The 26917-nt window shown below is 37.7% G+C and overlaps 1 protein-coding gene across 2 annotated transcripts; it reads right to left on the bottom strand.

Moving 5' to 3' along the window:
- Positions 1 to 346: 346 nt before the first annotated feature.
- On the bottom strand, positions 347 to 26917 carry FAM221A (family with sequence similarity 221 member A). 2 transcript variants are annotated; one of them, XM_007171529.2, is made up of 7 exons: positions 26813 to 26917; positions 23879 to 24052; positions 20609 to 20799; positions 18342 to 18548; positions 13827 to 13934; positions 10631 to 10713; positions 347 to 703 (listed from the first exon to the last, which is right to left on the bottom strand). In XM_007171529.2, exons 1-7 carry the CDS (start codon positions 26875 to 26877, stop codon positions 635 to 637), a joined length of 897 nt encoding a protein of 298 aa, XP_007171591.2. In that variant the 5' UTR covers positions 26878 to 26917; the 3' UTR covers positions 347 to 634. The 2 variants fall into 2 exon arrangements, with proteins under 2 accessions (XP_007171591.2, XP_057406161.1); XM_057550178.1 differs by lacking the exon at positions 13827 to 13934.

The raw sequence follows: 26917 nt of genomic DNA on the forward strand, positions 1-26917 counted from the left end.
CCATCAAATGGCTTCCATGTGAAGCTGTCAGAAGCCTGCTTGGAAGTGTTTCACAGCAGTACTGGAGTTAGAGGTGCACCAAGAGAATTTGAAGTGGCACACGGGAGGCATCAATACAGTTAATAAACAATGCATAGTTAACAAAACAACTTAAAAATCATTAGATACCACTAGAAAATGACTATATAATTTTAAAATACACTTTTTTATTTTAAAACAAATCAACATTACAAAGTTTGAAAGATAAAAAAATTAAGGATTTTCATGTAACTATTTTGAATGAAATATATTTGTTCAAAACTCTCAATAACATCTTTAATTTTTAAAATAGCCTGAAAAAGTTAAACTATTATAAACTAAAAATATTTACTGTACTTTAAGCTTTTGGCTAATATAAAAATAACCTCATTTGTTAGGAGAGAGGAAAAGTTTATGTAAAGTAATAAATCATGAATTTTGACAAAAGTAATATAAGGTATTTTCACTTAAATAAATTAAGGAAACATTCAAAAAGATATTTTTACACAGAAAAAGAAGTAAATAATTTGAGGAAAAATAAATTGTATTATTATACTTAAATAATTAACACACAAAAGACATATTTGGATGCTGGTTTTAATTTCCCCAGTAGTCTTCATGAAGGTTTTGTAGTTGATGGCAATGGTGCTTTTCCTTTCTGCTTAGCAGCCTTTTCCATTTTTATCTGAAAATTTAAAATATTTGTTGATATAATAATTTGTAAAACATCCTAAAGAAGAAAAAAGGTTGCACATACCTCATTTGGGTTCATGTCTTATTTATCACAGCCATTTTACACAGTTACTTAGCGGTTATTAAGCTGCTAAATACTAAAGCCACAATCTGATTGTTGAAGGGACCTAACTGCATTTTTAAAATATGATTTGTTGGGGTATGCAAGCTCCCAACTCCTCTCCCTCCTCTGTTTCCTCTCTTCTTCTCTCTCAGAGCCAGGGCGTACTTCAGTAACACATTAGAGACAGAGAATGGGTCAGAGGGAGGGGGAAGAGGCAGAGAGTCTCATTTACACACACACACACCCCTTCACACGCAGCCCAGCACACGGGAGAGATTTGAGGAATATTGACTGAACAGAGGACTCACAGAATGAGCACAAAAGCGAGAACCCTGCAGAGAGGGGTCCTGTCAAGGGCTCTGTCTCTATCTCAGTGTGTGAGTGAGCGTGTGTGTGTGTGTGTGTGTGTGTGTGTGTGTGTGTGTGTGTGTATCTCAAACACAGTCAAAGAATGACAAAATTTTTTAATTAAAAAAGTAATCAGGGACTTCCCTGGTGGCGCAGTGGTTAAGAACCTGCCTGCCAATGCAGGGACACGGGTTCGAGCCCTGGTCCGGGAAGATCCCACATGCTGTGAAACAACTAAGCCCGTGTGCCACAACTACTAAGCCTGCGCTCTAGAGCCTGCGAGCCACAACTACTGAGCCCGCGTACTGCAATTACTGAAGTCCGCATGCCTAGAGCCCGTGCTCCACAACAAGAGAAGCCGCCACAACTAGAGAACACCTGCACGCAGCAATGAAGACCCAACGCAGCCAAAAATAATAAATAAATTTTTTTAAAAAGTTATCAAGTACTGTTTGATTTCAACTTTACAAAAACATTTTAACAAAAATAACATATAATGAATATTGCTTTGGAGAAATGATTAATTTTAATTGCCACTAAAGTTAAAAAAAAGAAAAGCTTAAATGCCTAACCTTACATCCAGCCTATGCACATTCCCTACAGCGTTACAGGAATACACCTAATCCAGTTGGATTATCTCTGGAACACATACTGCTTAAAGGACAGTTACCTATAATTCTGATTTCTACATTTCAACAGTTACCTTCCTGAAGGTTGTCCTTCTCCACTGTAACTGAAACAAAGAAGAAGTCTGCATACCCTAAGCAGCAGCCTTCTGATCTTTTAGAAACATATAAACCCCTTCCTTGGGAAAAAAAAAAAAGACTCCATAGAACACAAAACCCACCTTCCTTTTACTGCCACTCACACTCACACACACCAATTCCAAGGCAGCACCACTGCCTTACCCCTGCAAGAGAAGGGGAGAGAAAATATGGGGCATGTTGGGTGGAGGCAAGGCCTCTTACTTCCTAATATGATGGGAATAATACCAAGAAACCAGAAGAGGCCTGGCAAAACCACTCTACCCAATGTCACCAAACTGCAAGTAACCTCCTAAAAATAAAAGTGAATGAATCTCACCTCTGTCTCTTCCCCATTTTCTCCCTCTCTCTCTCCTCTTTGAGTTGGCTGGGAACCTCATTCAAAAATCATACACTCGGAAAAAAAAAAAAAAAAAAAAAAATCATACACTCGGGACTTCCCTTGAGGTCCAGTGGTTAAGATTCCACACTTCCACTGCAGGGCGCACGAGTTCGATCCCTGGTCAGGGAACTAAGATACTGCATGCTGCGTGGCACGGCCAAAAAAATAAATAAATAAAAATCGTACACTCATGTCACTCTTGTACACTGTAAAGGTCAACAGGCCATCTGAAGGACCCCCAAAGAACACTCTGTTCTGAGGCAAAGATTATGGGCCTTGGAGTCAGAAGAACACCTGAATCGTACCTCTACTGTTGATTAACCATCTGAGGCAAGCTACTAACCAACAGTTCTGTCGTTTGTAAAAAAGGTCATCGTAATAGGCACTATGTAATAGGGTCGTTCTAAAGGTTTAAATAAGATTTTATTTATATATATATAAATCTAGGTACTTAATAAGCACTCAAATGCTAGTCCCCTTACCCCTCTCATTTAGGGCCAAGTGTTACATTTGCAGTAACATCAAAAAAGATCAAATATGCTAAACAAACAACAAAAGCCAAAGCAGCGTTTACTCATTTCAAATGGTACTTAGCAAATACATCCACCTAATACAGTGTCCAAAGAGCAAAAACACCTCCTCTTGCTCCTCCTTAATTTTTAATTTTTTAATTTTTTTATACAGCAGGTCCTTATTAGTCATCAATTTTAAATACATAAGTGTATACATGTCAATCCCAATCGCCCAATTCATCACACCACCACCACCCCGCAGCTTTCCCTGCTTGGTGTCCATACATTTGTTCTCTACATCTGTGTCTCAATTTCTGTCCTGCAAACCGGTCCATCTGTACATTTTTCTAGGTTCCACATATATGCGTTAATATACAATGTCTGTTTTGCTCTTTCTGACTTACTTCACTCTGTATGACAGTCTCTAGATCCATCCACGTCTCAACAAATGACCCAATTAGTTCCTTTTTATGGCTGAGTAATATTCCATTGTATATATGTACCACATCTTCTGTATCCATTCGTCTGTCGATGGGCATTTAGGTTGCTTCCATGACCTGGCTACTGAAATAGTGCTGCAAGGAACATTGGGGTGCATGTATCTTTTTGAATTATGGTTTTCTCTGGGTATATGCCCAGTAGTGGGATTGCTGGATCATATGGTAATTCTATTTTTAGTTTTTTAAGCAACCTCCATACTGTTCTCCATAGTGGCTGTATCAATTTACATTCCCACCAACAGTGCAAGAGGGTTCCCTTTTCTCCACACCCTCTCCAGCATTTGTTATTTGTAGATTTTCTGATGATGCCCATTCTAACTGGTGTGAGGTGATACCTCGTTGTAGGTTTGATTTGCATTTCTCTAATAATTAGTGATGTTGAGCAGCTTTTCATGTGCTTCGTGGCCGTCTGTATGTCTTCTCTGGAGAAATGTCTATTTAGGTCTTCTGCCCATTTTTGGATTGGGTTGTTTGTTTTTTTAATATTGAGCTGCATGAGTCGTTTATATATTTTGGAGATTGATCCTTTGTCCGTTGATTCATTTGCAAATATTTTCTCCCATTCTGAGGGTTGTCTTTTCATCTTGTTTATGGTTTCCTTTGCTGTGCAAAAGCTTTGAAGTTTCATTAGGTCCCATTTGTTTATATTTGTTTTTATTTCCATTACTCTAGGAGGTGGATCAAAAAATATCTTGCTGTGATTTATGTCAAAGAGTGTTCTTCCTATGTTTTCCTCTAAGAGTTTTACAGTGTCTGGTCTTACATTTAGGTCTCTAATCCATTTTGAGTTTATTTTTGTGTATGCTGTTAAGGAGTGTTCTAATTTCATTCTTTTACATGTAGCTGTCCAGTTTTCCCAGAACCACTTATTGAAGAGGCTGTCTTTTCTCCATTGTATATCCTTGCCTCCTTTGTCATAGATTAGTTGACCATAGGTGCGTGGGTTTCTCTCTGGGCTTTCTATCTTGTTCCATTGATCTATGTTTCTGTTTTTGTGCCAGTACCATATTGTCTTGATTACTGTAGCTTTATAGTATAGTCTGAAGTCAGGGAGTCTGATTCCTCCAGCTCCATTTTTTTCCCTCAAGACTGCTTTGGCTCTTTGGGGTCTTTTGTGTTTCCATACAAATTGTGAAATTTTTTGTTCTAGTTCTGTGAAAAATGCCAGTGGTAGTTTGATAGGGATTGCATTGAATCTGTAGATTGCTTTGTGTAGTATAGTCATTTTCACAATATTGATTCTTCCAATCCAAGAACATGGTATATCTCTCCATCTATTTGTATCATCTTTAATTTCTTTCATCAGTGTCTTATAGTTTTCTGCATACAGGTCTTTTGTCTCCCTAGGTAGGTTTATTCCTAGGTATTTTATTCCTTTTGTTGCAATGGTAAATGGGAGTGTTTCCTTAATTTCTCTTTCGGGTTTTTCATCATTAGTGTATAGGAATGCAAAAGATTTCTGTGCATTAATTTTGTATCCTGCAACTTTACCAAATTCATTGATTAGCTCTAGTAGCTTTCTGGTGGCATCTTTAGGATTCTCTATGTATAGTATCATGTCATCTGCAAACAGTGACAGTTTCACTTCTTCTTTTCCAATTTTATTCCTTTTATTTCTTTTTCTTCTCTGATTGCCATGGCTAGGACTTCCAAAACTATGTTGAATAATAGTGGCGAGAGTGGACATCCTTGTCTTGTTCCTGATCTTAGAGGAAATGCTTTCAGTTTTTCACCATTGAGAATGATGTTTCCTGTGGGTTTGTCGTATATGGCCCTTATGATGTTGAGGTAGGTTCCCTCTACGCCCACTTTCTGGAGAGTTTTTATCATAAATGAGTGTTGAATTTTGTTAAAAGCTTTTTCTGCATCTATTGAGATGATCATATGGTTTTTTTCCTTCAATTTGTTAATATGGTGTATCACATTGATTGATTTGCGTTTATTGAAGAATCCTTGCATCCCTGGGATAAATCCCACTTGATCATGGTGTATGATCCTTTTAATGTGTTGTTGGATTCTGTTTGCTAGTATTTTGTTGAGGATTTTTGCATCCATATTCATCAGTGATATTGGTCTGTAATTTTCTATTTTTGTTGTATCTTTGTCTGGTTTTGGTATGAGGGTGATGGTGGCCTCATAGAATGAGTTTCGGAGTGTTCCTTCCTCTGCAATTTTTTGGAGGAGTTTGAGAGGAGGGTTGTTAGCTCTCCTCTAAATGTTTGATAGAATTCACCTGTGAAGCCATCTGGTCCTGGACTTTTGTTTGTTGGAAGATTTTTAATCACAGTTTCAATTTCATTACTTGTGATTAGTCTCTTCATATTTCCTATTTTTTCCTGGTTCAGTCTTTGAAGGTTATACCTTTCTAAAAATTTGTCCATTTCTTCCAGGTTGTCCATTTTATTGGCATAGAGTTGCTTGTAGTAGTCCCTTAGGATGCTTTGTATTTCTGCGGTGTCTGTTGTAACTTCTCCTTTTTCATTTCTAATTTTATTGATTTGAGTCCTCTCCCTCTTTTTCTTGATTATTCTGGCTAATAGTGTATCAAATTGGTTTATCTTCTCAAAGAACCAGCTTTTAGTTTTATTGATCTTTGCTATTGTTTTCTTTGTTTCTATTTCATTTATTTCTGCTCTGGTCTTTATGATTTCTTTCCTTCTTCTAACTTTGGGTTTTCTTTGTTCTTCTTTCTCTAGTTCCTTTAGGTGTAAGGCTTGATTGTTTATTTGAGATTTTTCTTGTTTCTTGAGGTAGGCTTGTATAGCTATAAACTTCCCTCTTAGAACTGCTTTTGCTGCATCCCATAGGTTTTGGATCGTTGTGTTTTCATTGTCATTTGTCTCTAGGTATTTTTTTATTTCCTGTTTGATTTCTTCAGTGATCTCTTGGTTATTTAGTAATGTATTGTTTAGCCTCCATGTGTTTGTGTTTTTTACGGTTTTTTCCCTGTAATTCATTTCTAATCTCATAGCGTTGTGGTCAGAAAACATGCTTGATATGATTTCAATTTTCTTAAATTTACTGAGGCTTGATTTGTGACCCAAGATATGATCTCTCCTGGAGAATGTTCCATGCGTACTTGAGAAGAAAGTATAATCTGCTGTTTTTGGATGGACTATCCTATAAATATCAATTAAATCTATCTGGCCTATTGTGTCATTTAAAGCTTCTGTTTCCTTATTAATTTTCTGTTTGGATGATCTGTCCGTTGGTATAAGTGAGGTGTTAAAGTCCCCCACTATTACTGTGTTACTGTCGATTTCCTCTTTCATAGCTGTTAGCAGTTGCCTTATGTATTGAGGTGCTCCTATGTTGGGTGCATATATATTTATAATTGTTATATCTTCTTCTTGGATTGACCCCTTGATCATTACGTAGTGTCCTTCCTTGTCTCTTGTAACATTCTTTATTTTAAAGTCTATTTTATCTGATATGAGTATGGCTACTCCAGCTTTATTTTGATTTCCATTTGCATGGAATATCTTTTTCCATCCCCTCACTTTCAGTCTGAATGTGTCCCTAGGTCTGAAGTGGGTCTCTTGTCCTGTTTTTGTATCGATTCAGCCAGTCTGTGTCTTTTGGTTGGAGCATTTAATCCATTCATGTTTAAGGTAATTATCGATATGTATGTTCCTATGACCATTTTCTTAATTGTTTTGGGTTTGTTTGTGTAGGTCCTTTTCTTTTGTGTTTCACACTTAGAGAAGTTCCTTTAGCATTTTTTTGTAGAGCTGGTTTGGTGGTGCTGAATTCTCTTAGCTTTTGCTTGTCTGTAAAGCTTTTGATTTCTCCATTGAATCTGAATGAGATTCTTGCTGGGTAGAGTAATCTTGGTTGTAGGTTCTTCCCTTTCATCACTTTCAGTATATCATGCCACTCCCTTCTGGCTTGTAGAGTTTCTGCTGAGAAATCAGCTGTTAACCTTATGGGAGTTCCCTTGTATGTTATTTGTTTTTCCCTTGCGGATTTCAATAATTTTTCTTTGTCTTTAATTTTTCCCAATTTGATTACTATGTGTCTCAGCGTGTTTCTCCTTGGGTTTATCCTGTATGGGTCTCTCTTCGCTTCCTGGAGTTGGGTGGCTATTTCCTTTCCCATGTTAGGTAAGTTTTTGACTATAATCTCTTTGAATATTTTCTCGGGTCCTTTCTCTCTCTCTTCTCCTTCTGGGACCCGTATAGTGCAAATGTTGTTGCGTTTAATGTTGTCCCAGAGGTCTCTTAGACTGTCTTCATTTCTTTTCATTCTTTTTTCTTTATTCTGTTCCACAGCAGCAAGTTCCACCATTCTGTCTTCCAGGTCACTTATCCGTTCTTCTGCCTCAGTTATTCTGTTATTGATTCCTTCTAGTGTATTTTTCATTTCAGTTATTGTATTGTTCATCTCTGTTTGTTTGTTCTTTAACTCTTCGAGGTCTTTGTTAAACATTTCTTGCATCTTCTCAATCTTTGCCTCCGTTTTTTTCCGAGGTCTGGATCATCTTCACTATCATTATTCTGAATTCTTTTTCTGGAAGGTTGCCAATCTCCACTTCATTTAGTTGATTTTCTGGGGTTTTATCTTGTTCCTTCATCTGGTACATAGCCCTCTGCCTTTTCATCTTGTCTATATTTCTGTGAATGTGGTTTTTGTTCCACAGGCTGCAGGACTGTAGTTCTTCTTGCTTCTGCTGTCTGCCCTCTCCCTAAATTTTTTTTTTTAATTTCCTGGCATTAACACAGTGTCTTGCACCTAGCTGACCTTTAATAATTGTTTCCTTAATAAAATTCTCCTTTCTTGAGGAAAAGAGACCAAAGGCCATCCACAATGGAAGAATATAATTTGACCTGATATATTACAGAAGCTAAGAAGCAACTCTTTAATAATATGTAAAGGTAGTTAGTAAACTAGGTTACCACAAAGGCTTCAATTATCAAAACCAACTCACACTAATCATAGATTCTTCCCCACACCCAGTGATACCAATGAGTAGCAAAGGATACAAGCAAAACCAGATTCAGATGTAGCACTGCTTTCTAAAGGGGCCCTGAACCCATCAGACTTAGTTTCCTAATCATCCTTTTTCCCTCAGTGGTGCCTGTCGTAGTTTTTTGGAGTAAACGATGAGTACTAACAATGTGTCTGATACACGTCAGCTCAGAGGAAGTTGTTTAGGTTTGATTTTCTTAGTTTTTATAATCCATTCATCACACAGGCTGGAGAGGTTATAAGCTGTATCTCATCAATCCATAAATCACACAGGCTGAAGAGTTATAAACCACATCCCATAAATCCATAAATTCTAGGTCTATTTATAATAAGCAGTCTGGATGGGCCGGGTATATCCCCTAAAACATTCACAGATAAGAACTACCCCCTTTACCTTGCCACAAGCAAATACCATCAGCATGTTTTTCAAGGCAGTCAACATTACCCAAGCTCCTGGAGGAGGGAAGGAAGGAGTTCTAGAACCCTGTCCCTCATAAGCCTATGAGGAAAAACTAAAGTTCAGCTGTGAATGTGTGCGTTCTAAGAACACAGACTGATTTGATTAAAAGTCTATCCTTGATGATGCTGCAAAAATAGCCTCTTCTTTCCTCACTCTATTTCATCCTCCCCGTGAAATTCTACCACCACCTCTTTCTCTTAGTTCAGAGCTTTCCAAAAGAACTTTCTGCACTGCCCAACAACGTAGCCACTAGCCACATGTGGCTACTGAGCCCCTGAAACATGGCTAGTGTGACTGAGGAAATAATTTTTAATTTATTTAAATTTAGACATATATAGCCACATATGATGAATGGCTATAGGACAGACAATATTTATCACTGCAGTGATAAATAGACAGTTCTATTTTCTAGTTCTGCCTTAAATCATATCCAAATCACTGCAGAAAGTTCTACTTTCTAGCTCTGCCTTAAGTCATACCAAACACTCTCCCCCTTTACTTTAAAATTCTTCAATAGGAAAGACATGCTAATCTCTCTGTCCCCTACTCACTTCCTCTGCTCTTGGATGGTGAATTTATTTAATGGTCTCCTTTTTCCACACCTTTAGTTACTCAACAAGCTCTTGTTTAAGAGTTGTAGAGAATATAACAAAAAGTGATGAGTGTCTTTACTTTCATGGCACTTACTACCTAGTCAGAGAGACAATGAACGCCCACAAAGCAACTATAAAATAATCCTAAGGAAAGCACTTTGGGGAATGTATCATATGGCTGGATATAATCCCCCATGCCTCATCAAGCCATCATACCCTCACCTGGCAATAAACAAGAATAAAACAAAACTTTCAGATATGAACACTGACATGAAACACATCACATGTGTAAGTAGATGACATGTGTGAAAGCAAATATCAATTTTACCTGTATTTATCTTTTCAATTTTCCATAAATATTTATTGAAAACATCTTATGTACAAGGCACTGTACTTACTTCTGGGGAAAATACAGATAATAAAATATACTATACTTATCCCCAAGGAGTTTATGGTGTGGTGGTGAACTGATGAAAATTATCATTACTGAAAGCAGGGAACACATCAACACTGTAGTTGTTGAGCCCTGAAAATTGTTAAAATATGTTTATGGTTAGTGTTCTGCTTCTTAAAGGCTATTGGGTAATTCTAACTTGAGTCTGCCTATACCTAGAAGCCACTAAGGAGAAGAAATACTATACCTTAAGAATTCAATATACAGGGACTTCCCTGGTGGCACAGTGGTTAAGAATTCGCCTGCCAATGCAGGGGACATGGGTTCGATCCCTGGTCCAGGAAGATCCCACATGTCATGGAACTAAGCCTGTGCACCACAACTACTGAGCCTGCGCTCTAGAGCCCACGAGCCACAACTACTGAGCCCACATGCCACAGATACTGAAGCCCACGTGCCTAGAGCCCGTGCTCTGCAACAAGGGAAGCCACCGCAATGAGAAGCCCGCGCACCACAACAAAGAGTAGGCCCCACTCACTGCAACTAGAGAAAGCCCACGCGCAGCAACGAAGACCCAACGTAGCCAAAAATAAATAAATTAGTTAATTAAAAAAAAAGAATTCAATATATATATAATTTACAAATCTGCTCAGGTTGATGTTTATTATTGACAATTTTATGTGTATATTTAGTCAATCTTGATGACCTCCATAAATTATCATATTCATTAGTCCTGTTTCTCTCTGAATTGTTCTAAATAAGCCTCAAGGCCTAACACTAGCTATAAGCAGACTTTATAATTTTGAATGATGATCCACAATCAATATATAGTTGTTCTACAGTGTCTCTGTTACAAGTAAATGCTTAATGTAAGCAGATTTTCCTACAGACTTACCCTTTCCTGGTATCGTCTTTCAAAGAAAGCCATATCATCCTCTTCAGGTTTCCTTAAGGAAGAAACTTGACTGCTTGTACCTACTAATAAGGAAAAAAAAAAAAATCTAAGTACAGTTGACCCTTGAACAACATGGGTTTGCACTGTGTATCCACTTATACTCAGATTTTTTTCAATAAATACCTACTACACTACTGCATGCTCCTAGGTTGGTTGAATCTGCAGATGTGGAGGAACCATGGATACAGAGGGACTGTGGTTACAGAGGCCTAGCTATAAACTTATACGAGGATTTTTCAACTGCACAGGGGTGGGGGTCCCTAACCCAGCTGTGTTGTTCAAGAGTCAACTGTATTCATATAATTATAAATTCTTCTGAAATAAAAAACAGAAAAAAAACTTTCCTCCTACTGAGTGATTATTTTGTGTTTTTCAAACCAGAAGTGATCTAAATGAATCATTGATCCTACTCCCTCTTTTTCAGAAAGCAGGGCATCATAAGACAAAAGTAATGTTCATTGGTAAACATTCTCCAAATATTCAAGTGGTTCATATTAAATAACACCATATAGCTATTTCACATCAGAACTCATTCAGCTTTGTTCAACTACTTTTTACATTTTATAGCTAGAAATTCATGTAACACTGTAACAGATAATGCACAGAAGTAACTATTGAAGGTTTGCACTATGGTCTGAATGTTTGTGTTCATGCCCCCTCCCCGACCACCCAAAATTCATATGTTGAAATCCTAATGCCCAATGTGATGGTCTTAGGAGGTGGGGCCTTTGGGAGGTACTTAGATCATGAGGGGGGAGCGCTCACGAACGGGATTAGTGTTCTTATAAAAGAGACCCCATAGAGAGTCCTCAACCCTTCTACCATGTGAGGACACAAGGAGAAGGCACTGGCTGTGAATCAGGAAGAGCGCTGTCACCAGAACGCAACCATGCTGGCACCTTTATCTGGGACTTCCCCACCTCCAGAACTGTGAGAAATAAGTTTCTGCTGTTTATAAGCAACCCAGTCTATGGTATTTTGTTACAGCCACCTGAACAGACTAAGAGAGTTTGTATAGTCAACCAAAAGTGATGCTATTTCCTGCTTTGAAATTTTTCAAAACGAAAATAATTTTAACCATTTCCATGGTATTCACTTTTTTTAACCTTGTCAAGAACTAGTTTATGTACCGAAAGGAATTTAAAATCGCTTCAGGAAGGAAAATCTGGTTTTCCTTGTAGGTAAATCAAGCACCTAATTCCATGGAAAAGTTCACCTTCATTTCAGGTGAATGTCTTGGTTGGGTCCCTTCACATCCAAAATAGAATATCAACCTGAACACCTGTTCTTGTTTTTAAAGCATATGAATTCACCCTCAACCAGCAACATAAAAATCATGTAACTCCAGATGATGACCACAGAGTATAACCACACTGCCAACAACTACCTAATACAAATCTTCTTGAGAAAAACAAGAAAAATTGCTTAGAATATATGCTCTCTATCCATTCGTCTGTAAACCCTGGGTCTTTCCCTGGATCACGCTGGACCATCTGAGCTAAGTTTCTTGCAGAATCACCTTCACTGAGTTACATTTTAATAAATGGTATGTTACCATTTATCTGGTAAAATGGGATATTACCACTTTTATCAAAGGTAAGTATCAGAATTAACCAACCAGAGGCTGCATTTGCTGAAAAAAAGTTTTTAAGAACCTTGGGCTACTGCATCATTGAGGGTCACTACATAAATATCTTTAAAATTCAGCATTGGGGGGCTTCCCTGGTAGCACAGTGGTTAAGAATCCACCTGCCAATGTAGGGGACACAGGTTCGATCCCTGGCCCCAGAAAATCCCACATGCCGCGGAGCGACAAAGCTCGTGCGCTACAACTACTGAGCCTGCGCTCTAGAGCCCACGTACCACAGCTACTGAAGCCCACGTGCCTAGAGCCCGTGCTCCTAACAAGAGAAGCCACCGCAATGAGAAGCCCACGCACCACAACCAAGAGTAGCCCCCGCTCTCCACAACTAGAGAAAGCCCGTGCGCAGCAACGAAGACCCAACGCAGCCAAAAATAAAAACAAATAAATAAATAAATTTATAAAAAAAAAATCCAGCACTGGTACAACTTTCATGTGCACTGAGAAATTCATGGCTCCTCCTTTCTAATAAGGAAAAGTATTTAACTGATCTCACCTTCCTTTTTGTACCTTGGCTACCACTACAACTCAGTCAAAACTGCAGCTTAATGTAATAGTTACATCAACTTTGAAAGTTGACACAACTCACAGATATAGAGAATGAACTAGTGGTCAGCAGTGGGAAGAGGGAAGTTGGGGAGGGGCAAGATAGGGGAAGGGGATTAAGAGATAGAAACTACTACATATAAATAAGCTACAAGGATATATCGTACAGCATAGGAAATATAGCCAATATTTTATAATAACTTTAAATAGAGTATAATCTATACAAATTCTGAATCACTATGTTGTATACCTGAAAGGAATATAATACTGTAAATCGACTATACCTCACTAAAAAAAAAGTGACACAATTGTGTCCCTTTCTTTTGTTTTGATTTCTTACTTCTACCTACACTTTATAATTACTTCATTGTGCAAATCCCTTGTGCAAAAAGTCAGTGTACATGAAAAGGTTGTATGAAAACACAAATAAATCAAAGAAAATTCTCATTTCAGAATATTTTAAAATATTAAATACATCATAAATCATACAAATTCCTTCTTCGTTTTTATTCTTGTTTTCCATAAAGGAAATAGAATACTTAAAAACGTATAAAAATGAACTTTATTCATTTTTATGTGCAATTTATAAATGGTAAAACCTTGCTAATCTATAATTATCAAGGGATTACACCTTGTTTGGGAGAGCCTAAAGGATCAAGGCAATTAGTCCACTAGAGGGCTCTCTTATTCAGATCAAAGCAATAACATGTACCAGAATAAGGTTTTAAAACTCCAAATTTTTGTATTATCAGAATCCTCATAATGCCAAGATTTAACAATTTTTCCCTATTAAAATGAAGACTCTTGCTTTTTCTCAGTGCCTGGCCAATATAAAAGTGAAATGATAATCAAATTGTGGTAATACTGGAAAAAAAGAGTAATCTGGAAAATGTATCAATCTATATTCTTTACTACATCCAAAAATATTTCTCAATTTAATTTCATTACCATCTGTTAGTGTTTCTGGAGAAGAGCTAGATGATGCTTGAAATGCTTTTAGAAATGGGTGGTCCATGGCTGTAACTGGAGAGTCTAAAAATTCAACTGAAGGTGCACCTGAGAACAAAATATGTGAAGAATGAAAATTAAATCTTTATTTGTTAGAATACAAAGAAGTTATTTCAAATGTGAAATAAATTAGAACCCCAAGCAGAATCATTAGAAAAATCCTTTATGTACAATGAAAATTTTTGTTTATATAAATTTTTGCCATATAAAGTAAAGGCAAATGGATAAAAGTACTTCTGCATTTCTCAGAGACCTTCTCACAGGAAAAAAAAAATGCACGAATGTAACTGTATGTCAGCAAAGAAGTATAAGACCTTAACATAATCACAAAACATTATCAAAAGCAAGACATTCAGAATTTAAAAACCTCTAGTTGAAAAGGATAGAATAAGTGCATTTTTCCTCTATTCCTCACTGGGAAACCATCTAGAAACAAAATATGAAAAAATAAAGAAAACTTCTTCAATGAAATGAGGAAACAATCACAATCCTAAACCACAAACTACAAAGACCAACTGCTACATTCACTTTTGGACCGAAAGGAAGGAAGCTGCAGAAAAAATTAATAAGTCCTCTACTTCTTCACAAACCACCCCTCCCCCACATGCCTATCCCCATCCACGGGTAGAGAGAAGGAAATAAACTCTCAGTCCTTTCCTATAAAGTGAACAGTGTGGGACAATTGCTCAACCTTTCAGATTCCTGCACCCCTCCTTCCCCAGCTCCTCCCTCTTGTGACCTGTGGGAAGATCAGAGAAGGGGGCTCAGGTCCAGCCAGGTCCTTGTGTGTTCTCTGGTTGCTGTGTGCACTACTGATCTCAAATGCTAAAGGCTGGCCTAAGTTGCAATTTAGTCTCTCAGCTTGGTAGGGCCTGGTAGCCTCACACACTCTCACTAGAAGTACAGACCTCTCAGCTGCCTGCCACTTTTTCTACCGAATCCCCCAGAGCTCAGGGGAACCACATCTAGCTCTGCTCTGCAGTCACCTTTGCCCCTTGCTATGAAGAGATGCTATGGCAGGCCCACTGCCTCACAGCTCACCTGCCTTCCAAGCACCCCACAGGAGCTGGGAATTACTACGGGCTCCTTCAGTATCACAAAGGAACAAATTCCAGCAAAAGATCATCTCTGTCCAGGACTCTACATGGCTAATGGAGCAGACGTCCCTCTTCTCCAGGCTCCCCTACATCTAAAATCAAGACAAAAACATCTTATGTTTCCTCTCCTCGTTCTCATCTTTCTTCACCCCACCTTCCAGCAGGGACCAGAAGGAAAAGTTTTTTTTTCTTTATATTATAAAGATACTTAAGTGATAAAATACCAGAAGTCACAAAAAGGCAAAGATGCCAGCTACTACCACTATTACTTAGCATTGTTCTGAAAGTACCAGTCATTCTGACTAGTCAAAGAGTAAGAAGAGTCATAAATATTGGAAAGGAAGAAGCAAAACTATCATTACAGTTGACCTTTGAACTGTGCAGGGGTTAAGGGTGCCAACGCTTCACTCAGTCAAAATCCACATATAACTTTACAGCCAGCCTTCCGTATCCACGGTTCCACACCTGCATATTCAACCAGCTACAGATTGTATAGTATCATAGTGTTTGCTACTGAAAAAAAATCCATGTATAAATGGGCCCTTGCAGTTCAAAGCCCTGTTGTTCAAGGGTCAACTGTATATGCAAAATCAGCTAAAGATTTACATTTAAAATCTTAAGATTAAGTAATAATGACTGGTAACAAAAGCAGCATACAACATTTCCTTTTTCATAAACAAACAATAATCAGCTAGAAAATATAAAGGAAGGGAAAAATCCATATATGATAGCTATAAAAAAGATGAAATATCTAGAAATAAAATTAAGAATTGTGCAGGACTTTCATGAAGGTAACTTCAGAATTCCACTAAGCTACATAGAAGAAGACAAAGAAATGAAGACTCAATATTTTAAAACAGCAAATCTTCCTATATTAATCTACATATTCAACTAAAATAATAGAATGTTTTGTAATAATAGAATGTTTTTAAAAAATAATGCCAAAGGTCTGAAAGAATTAAAAGGGAAGAATAGGTCAGGAAAATTCTAAAGTAAAAAAATGAAGTCATACATATTAATTTATTATAAAGCTGTAGTAATGAAAACAATATGGTAGTCGCACGGAAATAGACAATAATGAGGCTGACTAATGAGCCCAGAACAATTTTTGGGTTGAACCCAGTCCTACCACTTACTAGCTGAATAACACAGAACAAGATGTTTTACTACTCTGTGCTGAGTTTCCTCGTCTGCAAAAAGGATTAATAATAGCACCTAACTCAGAGTTGTTGTGAGGATTAAATGAGGTAATAAATATAAAGAGGCTGGAACAAGGCTCGCAGTACAAAGTCGTAATTATCATCAACAACATCATTACCATCATTTTTTGTTTGCCATTGATAACTGGGTTTTCTGTTAACTGTTGCATGAGCCTAATACAATCATGTATCCATAAAAATTGAAAAAGGATTTATTTATGGAATTTAACAAGCTAGTTATAAAATAACCCAGAAGAGAAAATGCACAAATATATCAAGGCAATCCTGAAAAACGAACACAAACAGGAAGAATTTACCATACCAATTATCAAAGCACACTATGAAGAACAATAATTAAAAATACGAAATATTGGCACAAAGTATGCAATTAGGCCAATGGCACAAAATAGAAAGTATGATAGAATATGGTAAAGGTAAAGTTTCAAATTATTTGGGGAAAATGGTGTTTGTATAACTTGCCATTGATTTGGACAAAAACTGAAGTTATACATACCTCACACTTTCACAAAAAATAAATTCCAGATACATAAGAAAGCTAAACATAAAAGCAAAAAAATTAAGCATTAAAGTAAAATGAAGGAGAACATATTTATAAAATTAGAGTAGGGAAGGTCTGCTTCCTACATTTAAAAACTGTAAAACAACAACAATAAGAAGTAAAAAAACCAAAAGACAAATGACATATTGGAAGAAAATATCTGCAAAATAAATACAAAGGATTAGTATACAGAATATATAAGAAGACTTCTTATAAATCAATGAGAAAATATAAAACATAAAAATGAGCAAAGTATATGGACAGACAATTCACAGAAAGTAAAACGGCCACTAAATATAAGAAGATGCTCATCTCACTAATAACGAGGGAAATCAACTGAACTGAAACAATGATCACATTTTCACACATTAGACTGGCAAAAAAACTAAGTTTAATGACATCAATGATCAGCATAAATGTTTGGAAATAGGTAAGCTAAAACATCACTAAAGGAAGTATAAACAAGTACAGCATTTTTGGAGGGCAATTCGACAGAATGTATTACAATTTCACATGTGCACACTCTTCAACCCAACAATTCTACTTCTCTCCATCGGCCTTAGAGTCAAATTCACATAGTACACAAGGAAGCAAGTTCAAGGATTTGGGGGGCACGATGTTTGTAAAGGCAAAAAAATAAAATGGAAACAATCTAAATGCCATGAGCAAGGAAATGGTTCAGATAAACTGCTATATATCTATAGTGTGGAATACTATGAAGCAGTTAAAAAATAAGTAGATTTGTATGTCCTGATATAAATAGGCCTTCAAAAATTATTCTAAGTTTAAAAAAAAGTAAACTATAAAAATGTACGTTAAAAAGAGAAATACAAATCAATTAATGACAGCAAATCACCCTCTAGGAAAGAATCTGGGGTTAAGAAAAGTGTTCAAGGGGGACTTGTTTGAATCTTTTTTAACAAGAAAATATTCATTTATGTTTTTGTAATCTTTGTAATGAAAAAAATAAAAGTAATACATGCTTTTTATGAAAAAAAAAATCCACACACATAGAAGTATTTAAAGTAGATAGGAACCATAGTTCTTTTCCCCAGAAGGATCCAGCTACCTTCAATAGTTTGAGATATATCCAATTAAACTTCTCTGTATATTACTTTAAGTTTTTATATATGCAAGCAGATATATTTGTGTACATACGTGTAGACATATGAGCATACATTACTACAGATGTGATAACATGTACACACATGCATGTACATACACACATGGACAAAAGCCTATGTTTCCAAAATGAGATGTTATAATGGCAAAAATTACATACAATAGGATAACAGGTAAACTATATCAAATAAAACAAATTATTATTCCGCTATTACAAACAATGGGGTTGTGAGTTGGGATTTCGGTACGAGTACTGGGGTAAGTTTCTCTTATGTTTTCTAATTTTTCTGTAATAATCATACATCAGATAGTGACAATAAAATCTTTTTTAAAAAAAATCAAATGAGAATATTTTTTGAAAATAACATGAAGAACTTAAAGTGCAAAACAAATACAAGGCTTCACTATTGTTAGCACACATAACACATATTGTGTTAGCACAATATGACAAGCTCACAGTTCATATATCATCACTTACCAATTCCACTGTCACCTAATCGCATGTAGTCCTCTGCCAGCGAGCTAAAGCCAGTTAGTCCTCCCATTGCTGCATAAGGAACATCCCGTCCCACCGGTTTTCTCTGAGCCAGTCTTTCTTGCTTAGTTTCCACTACTGTGTCATGGGCATATGCAGGCTGACCACAAGCACAAGTGAAGCAACTATGGAATCCTGAACACTTAGAACCTGAATCAAGATGTAAACAAAGTTGAACGTTTTTAAATATAGGTAATGAGCTGTATGCCCTATAAACCACTTAGCTTGGCCGAAATCACCTGAATCTGGATCCCTCACACACTGTGCTCTGGCCCCTGTACCTCTTACCTCTAGCCCCTGAACTCACTCCCTCCCTGCCACTGCTCTTACTTTTAAAAGATGCTAAAGTGGTAAGAGAGTACGTAGCAAAAAAACAAAACAAAACAAAATTGGAAAAACCAATCAGGACTAAAGGAAACTGAGCTAAACATTGGAGAGCCAGGAAATATAGGCCCTCTCCTCAAATACTGAGTTAAAAGCAGGTATGGGGGGGACAGCCCAGTGGTGAAGAAATAATGTGGAAACGTCTCTGTGGGTCAATTCTCCATAAAAGCCATATTGGAAGGCCAACCCAAAGACATAGAAAGATGCAACACAATACTGTTTAACAACAAAAAGGAAAGAAATACTGATGCATGTTACAGAGTCGATGAATCATAAAAACATTACACTAAGTGAAAGATGCTAATCAGAAAAGACCACATACTCTATGATTCCACTTATATGAAATGTCTAGAACAGGCAAATCCACAGAGACAGAAAGTAGATTATTGGTCGTCTAGAGCTGAGGGGAGGAAGAAATAAGGAATGACTGCTAATCGATACGGAATTTCTTTTTGGGGTGATGAAAATATTCTAAAATTTACTGTGGTGATGGGTGCACAACTCTGTGACTATATTAAAAACCATTAAGTTGTACCCTCAAAATGGATGAATTATATAGTATGTGAATTATATCAATAAAATTACTGTTTGTAAAAAAAAAAAAAACAAGCCACATTGAAATGGAGTCCAGAATACACCATTAACAAAATCTTTACACACTCACACTTCTGACAAATGTGTATGGGAACCAAGGCACATAATAAATAAGTTTTATTCAAATACTCCCATACTTCGTCAGTGAAACATATTTATTTCTGCCACTGTCATTAAAAAATGTTTTATAACATATTTCATCATAAGATTTCAATTCAAGATACTACAAAAAGAACTCGAAAAACTATCTCCTGAAGAAAAATATTTTACCTATTTTTTAAAATATCCTACCTACGGCTTCCTTGGTTGCACAGTGGTTAAGAATCCGCCTGCCAATGCAGGGGACACAGGTTCGAGCCTTGGTCTGGGAAGATCCCACATGCCGCAGAGCAACTAAGCCCATGTGCCACAACTACTGAGCCTGCACTCTAGAGCCCATGAACCACAACTACTGAGCCCGCGTGCCACAACTACTGAAGCCCGCGTGCCTAGAGCCCATGCTCCGCAACAAGAGAAGCCACCGCAATGAGAAGCCAGCACACAGCAACAAAGAATAGCCCCCGCTAGCCAAAACTAGAGAAAGCCAGTGAGCAGCAATGAAGACCCAACACAGTCAAAAATAAATAAGTAAAATAAGTAAAAATAAAATAAAATTTTTTAAATTTTTAAAAGAATTAAAAAAAAATATCCTATCTATTTCAAAGGGTTTTTAAAAGGACGAAGAGAAAGGGTATATGGGATGGTGGCTGGGATTTGGGTATAGGTATTGAGATAAGGGTGCTATTGCCTACAAAGTGTTAAAAGCATCATGTTACATTTTGCTTTTCCCATCAACCTATGTCTTAGGCAATAACATAATAATCTGCCAGCAAATTATAAAAATTTTTTAGACTTATAAAATCCTTTTTAAGGATTATTATTCTGTAAACAGAATTCAGTTGGTAAAACGTCCACGATTCAAAAATTTGAATCAGATCATGTCTAGTGATTCTTTAAAATCTATTACTATTACTTAACTTATTTGAATTACATGAGATTAGAGATTAAGGTTGATGACTGCAAAGCATATAAATAACTGAGATTTTCCACAAAAATAAAATTTTAGAGTAGCTATCCATCATCCTAGTTGTTTAATGTCGCTGTAGCTGAATGAAACTGGCACAGAGACACATTAAACATTCAATAAGGAGATAAAAGCATTCTGTTTGTGTGTTTATCATAATGTAACTCACAGGCACTGCACATAAAGCCAGGCCCAGCACTATGCTGATCAGCAAAGTGCTTGCACCTGCAGCGAATGGGCTGCATGCCATTCAGAGGCACGTAGAGGTAAGCCCTGCATGGGCAGCCCGTCACTTGACAAGGCAGACTGATGGGGCGCTGCTGAGGAATCGTTTCAAAGTCAGTTTTATGTTGCTTATACCTAAAAAAAATAGAAGAAATAAAAGCACAATGCAGGTACTGCCAGAAATTACAACTGCTGTTCTGTTAAATGCAAAATGATTCTTTTTCATTTTTAATTTTCTTTCACTGTTCTTATCAGTAAGGTTGAAAATACACTCCCCTGCATGCAGTATTTGTCAGCTATGTTGCTTTGGTCAGATAAAATCTTCACCCATCTAGATTTTTATTTTTAATTATTTAAGAAGAATTTTCACAACAATATACAAAGAAATAGCAAATAATTCTCTTAAAATACCACTACAGATTCTTTAATACAGAAGCACAACCCAAGAGTATGAAAAAAACTTCTTCATGAAAATTATTTTTATCAAAGTGCATTATTTACATTTATTTTCACAGGTTTGCTACTTAAAATTGAAATAAGTTCAATAAATGTATATTAATGCTATTTATTTTAATATAATTTAATTTTTAACTTTAAACTTCAAAATAAATTATCAACACCTTTCAAAGCCAAAGCTCTTTGTTAAAATGCTGTATGTAATTTTCTCAGGCCACTGGCTTCCTTCTCATTAAGTGATACTCAGTAAAATAATATTAAACTTATTATTCTCAATATTATCCTAGGTAATAGAAGTTAAAATAACAATGAGATACCATTTTTCACGTAGCAAAGAGAGCCAAAGTTTTCTTAACTGTACATATTTCACAATGCTGTGAAGAGTGTTACAAAAGAACCAATCCCATTTAATAGGGTTTCAAGAAACATAAAAAGATGCATCCTTTAACCTAGATGGTTCATTTTTGAAGAATACACCCTAAGAAAATTATTCCATGTATATAAAGAGCTTTGTGCATAAGAATAGCATTAGCAACAGTACTTACAATAGCAATATATATAAAACGTACTCATAATAAGGGAATGGATAAGTATATTACTAGAAGACAGCTTTCAAACTCTTTACCAGTGGAAATTTTTCTTCAAATAAAATCTTTTACAGAACCATAATACTATACAAAATAGATAAAAGCAGAATTGGTTAAAGCAAGGCGAAGAGCCATAATTGGAGTCTGTCCTTCCCCTAACCTGCCCTTCCACCTGGTACGCCCCTGAGACTCCGTCATAGCTCTGGGGAAAACACAATGAACACCACTGGACTAGCTGGAATATCAAGCAGGTATTAAATATCTTGTTTGCAATTACTACGAACCATGTGGAAACATTCCCGTGATTCTGTAATGAAAAACTGGTTCAATATTTATACATACATATAATTAACAACTAAATGAACTATGTAAAGAAAAAAGTACAAGAACGTAGTAAAACATATTAACAGCAGCTGGCTTTAGGTGGTGAGCTTTCTTTCTACGTTTCTATATATTCCTCATTTTCCTTAAATAACCAATGTTTCACATCCATAATAGGGAAAAATTAATTTAGACAGAGATCTCACTGAGTGACTGGTACTAAAGAACTTTTCCATCCAAGTGGGGTTGGGTCACTTTTGAAGGTTAATTCCGTGCTGTACAATTATACATAGATATGAGACTGGCACTAAATTTTTACAAGGATAAATGATAAAACTAACAAATTTACCAAAGTCCTCTTCAATTCTGAAACATATCAACATAACCCTCATCCTCCATGCCTCCACAGTGTTTTTATTTGGGGTTGCTAAATAAATTTCAAGTCAATCTATACACAACATTACTTATCCTAGCAACTGCCTAACAACCTCCAGCAAACTGCAAGTCTGTAAACAGCAACTACACAGAGTACCTCAGGAAAGAGCCCCAGAAACTATCAGAACAGGGCGGCTCTCCCATGGTTCCTTTGGAACAGAAAGTTGAAGTCGTTACCTAAAACCACATAATAGTTTCTGTGATTTTACCTTGAAGCAGCTTTGCCCTTTTGAGCTTTACAACTAAGACCTGTGACAGTCATAAAATTTAAAGTAGAACAGGATAAACACAGCAAAATGCAAACCTCAGGTATAGGTAACACACATCAATGGTTGGAGCCTCATGTATTTCCTTTCCTCCATGTGCTTTTCTCAGAAGAGGACCACTTGTAATAAAAAGCTGTGTGCTTGTATTTCTGTTTAAAGAAAGGTATATATACATGTATGTACACACACACACACACACACACACACACACACACACACACACAGTTGACCCCTGAACAATACAGGTTTAAACTGCAGATTTTTTTTTCAGTAAATATGCAATAGGCCCTCAGTATCCGTGGCTTCCTCATCTGGGCATTAAACCAACCACGTATTGTGTTCCTACTATGTTTATGATCTGAGGTTGGCTGAATCCACATCCGCAGATAGGAGGGCCCAGCTATGGGACTTGAGCATCCCCAGATTTTGGTGTCCGCAGTGGGTCCTGGAACCAATCCTTCACAGGTGTGTGTGTGTGTGTGTGTGTAAATAAAAGAGAAAGGTATTCATACAACACACTTCTTAAAGTGTAAAGGGAGATTAGTAAACGTGAGGAGAAATGATTCTATTTGTAGATTGGTAACCTGTTCAGTGTAGCTCAACTCAAGCAACTCTAAAATCAGTTCTGCATAACTTAGGTAAGCTGAAGAATGGCTATGTGGGGGTCGATTATACCATACTCTCCAATACTGAGTGTGTCTGAAAATGTTCATAATGAAAGGTGAAAATCAATAAATAAAATAAACTCTTTCTGCAGAGAAAAAAATAAAAATAAAATCAGCTCTGCAGTCTGATGACCCATCCTCTACTACCTTGTCCAGTGGTGGGAGAGGCAGACTCTGCTCCCCAGCCTAACTGAAAGACCCCTGGCAAAGCCACAGGGGCACCAATATCTTTCTTACCAATGGTAAGAGAAAAAATGCTTAAGGTGATAGACTCCATAATGAGTTCTAATAGGATACAACAGAAATTTTTAAAATATAGCTCCAAAAAACCTTAAATAATTTCTGGCATATTATTGGTATATAAAGGACTGTTTTCAAATGTTTCCCAATTATCACCAATAATGTTATTTAGAGAAGGAAGATATGCTCTGCTACAGTTTTATATTTCCTAATCACCGGAAACCTTAGCAATAAAATATCTTACCTATGGGTACAAAAACACAGTGTCTCTGGACCCACAAGTTTACAATCCATTCCAGTTGGTGATCGCCAGCTCACGAATAATCTGTTCTGTAAACGCATAGGTAAGACTTTTCTTTTGTATTCTTCATATTCTTCAGGAGTAAAAAGTTTCCCTCCATCATCCTCACCAACAATTCTACGACAAAAAATATTTCTCTTAAGCCTTGTGTATTTATTTTCCAGGTTAAAAATACTAAACTCTAAAATTAAACTATACTTGTATAGTCAAAGGAAAGGCTGCTTCGGCTTTGTTTTTTTACTTAGGCTCATGTTAATAGCAAAATTACACACAATAGTAATAAAGCTTTTACTTCCCATATAAAAGAGAATTATGAATAAGAAAGTCAATTAATTCATAACATCTGACTTCAATGATCCAGGTTTACCACTAGAGAATTACCACATATTCATCTCAATTTTTCCTTTGATTCTAAAGCAAACATGCTCATTTTTCGCATTAAAAGCTAGAGCCTAAACTGCTAAAAAAAATTCTAATATTTTCCTCCTTAAAAAATAGTCCCCCCCCAAAAAAACAAATAGTACAAAAAACATTGACGCTGAAGATAACATGACTAATGCCCACACCTGACTCCAAACCCTGGCCAGGAGTTTAAACTAAGATGGGACCCACAAACACCCTTGGATTTACACCAGCTCAAACCCAACATATGCACTGAGTAATCAGGTGTAACACTGTTTAATTCCAGAAGACCGACCTCAAAATTTTATGGGAAAAATTAAGCCAACACTCTTTCTTAATTTCTTAGGAAATTAAGAATTGGACTCCTTGGAGGAAAAGGAAGCACAATTAAAATTGAAGAAATATCTCCTAGAAAATACCCCCTTTAAAAGTCATGAAAAGTGTTGCTTGCAGAATGCTACATAATTTTTGGTGCAGTCCATACCCTTTTCCATACTTTCAAACCTTTAGCTGAGGTAGATGAATAAAACCAACTCAGAGGCTATGAAACCATTACAAGCTTCTTCCTTACTTAATTTAGATACACAATAGTAAAAAAAATTAAAACAAAGGGCATTTTATTCTGAGATAAGTTTTGAGCCACTTCACTTTATTAAAGCTACCAAGAAGTATACCAACAGGTACTAAAAAGACCTTAAGATCAATGCAGATCTTTAAAGAAGGAGATCATTTGATTTTAAGTTCTAAACCAGTGTAGCTCAAACTTTATTTACAGAATCCCCAAGAAATCTAGTTCAAATGCAGATTCAGATTAAAATGACTGAAGAGGGCCTGGTGATGCTCCCTGGTGATGCCGTGACTGCTACCCTTTGAGCAGCAAGCCCCTAACTTTTAGAGAATTATTCCAGGTAGTTTATGTTTGAAAAATAATTTCCTCCCAGGCCCTAACATTTTCTGGGCCAGGCAAGAGACTACAACTGAAGGCCCACATTCCACATACCTGAATATCTAAATATCTAAGTTATCAGTCAACATCAGGACCCAGCAACTTGCTCCCAGGGAAATGTAAGACTTGGAGCCTCAAAGAGCCGGCTCTGCCCTACGTGAGGGCTGGGTGGAAGCCGTTCTGGGCACAAGTCTCCTCGTGTTACCCGAACCAGTAATGAGGCCTGACCCATCAAGCTTCTCACCTTCACTTTTTCTGGCTCAGAATTACCAAGACATTTCTAGGCATTACCCAAAAGTATGTCACCTAGACAGCCAGAGGGAAGTGCAGTCAGATAGGAACTCATTTGCCCAAGTAATCTGGGGCGACCACTTTTTTTTTTTAATTAATTAATTTATCCATTTATTTTTATTTTTGGCTGTGTTGGGTCTTCGTTTCTGTGCGAGGGCTTTCTCTAGTTGCGGCAAGTGGGGGCCACTCTTCATCGCGGTGCGCGGGCCTCTCACTGTCGCGGCCTCTCTTGTTGCGGAGCACAGGCTCCAGACGCGCAGGCTCAGTAGTTGTGGCTCACGGGCCCAGTCGCTCCGCGGCATGTGGGATCTTCCCAGACCAGGGCTCGAACCCGTGTCCCCTGCATTGGCAGGCAGATTCTCAACCACTGCGGCCCCAGGGAAGCCCTGGGGCGCCCACCTTTAAGCAGAGCAACTCCTCTGACTTGGGTTTCAGGCTGCTCAAGCTTCCCAGGTGAGGATACAATCTTCTCACTTCCCCCTTACACACACACACACACACACACACACACACACACACACACACGCCTCAACTCCCCGTCCTCCTGTCTGTCCCTCTCCAGTAATTCCCACTCAATTTCCCAACTGTCAAAAACCTTTCTTGGGAGACCGAAAAAACACATCACTACAGGTGCATCGGCCTTTGTCAGGGCCCCAGGCAGTGAATCACTCCCTAAATCCCCAGGAGCGGCTGCACCTCCAGTTTCCAGAGGAGAGTTTCTCCAGAACCACCAACACTACACCAGTGTCCTTCTCTTAAAACCAGCCTCTCGGGGGTGGGAGCACGTTTAGAAGTTCATGACTTACCCTATTACTAAGTTAACATGCAAACTGGATGGCTGCTTTTACAGGCCCCGAGTACTCAATGTGTAATCTACACTGGCAGTTTAGAAGAAGAAAAAAAAGGATCTTTGCATAAATCTACTTAATAATCCTTCCTCAAAGAGGTCAGAGCGGGAAGCCTTTTAAACTGCCTCGGAAGAAACTTATTAGAATAGAACTGCGTGTCAGTACAATATTTAATTACAGAAAGAGAAAACCTGCAATCAATGTAAGCCTCCCCCACCAGCCCGGGAAGGGATTCCGGGAGCCCCAGCGAGCCAGCGCTGGGCCCCTGCCTGCGCCTCCAGCGCTCCTCCCGCGATAGGGGACCGGGCCCGCCCGCGCCTCCAGAGCTCCTCCAGCGAGAGGGACCGGGCCTGCCCGGGGCCTCCTGGCCCCGCGGAGCCGCCGCCTCACCTCCGGTACTCCACGTACTCGTCCACGGCCGCCGCGCCGCCGGCGGGCAACGTCAGCCGCTCCATGGCGGGCGGGGAACCGGGAGGCGCCGGCTCTGGAGCCCCA

This window comes from Balaenoptera acutorostrata, chromosome 7, assembly GCF_949987535.1.
Source record: "Balaenoptera acutorostrata chromosome 7, mBalAcu1.1, whole genome shotgun sequence".
Classification (NCBI taxonomy): domain Eukaryota; kingdom Metazoa; phylum Chordata; class Mammalia; order Artiodactyla; family Balaenopteridae; genus Balaenoptera; species Balaenoptera acutorostrata.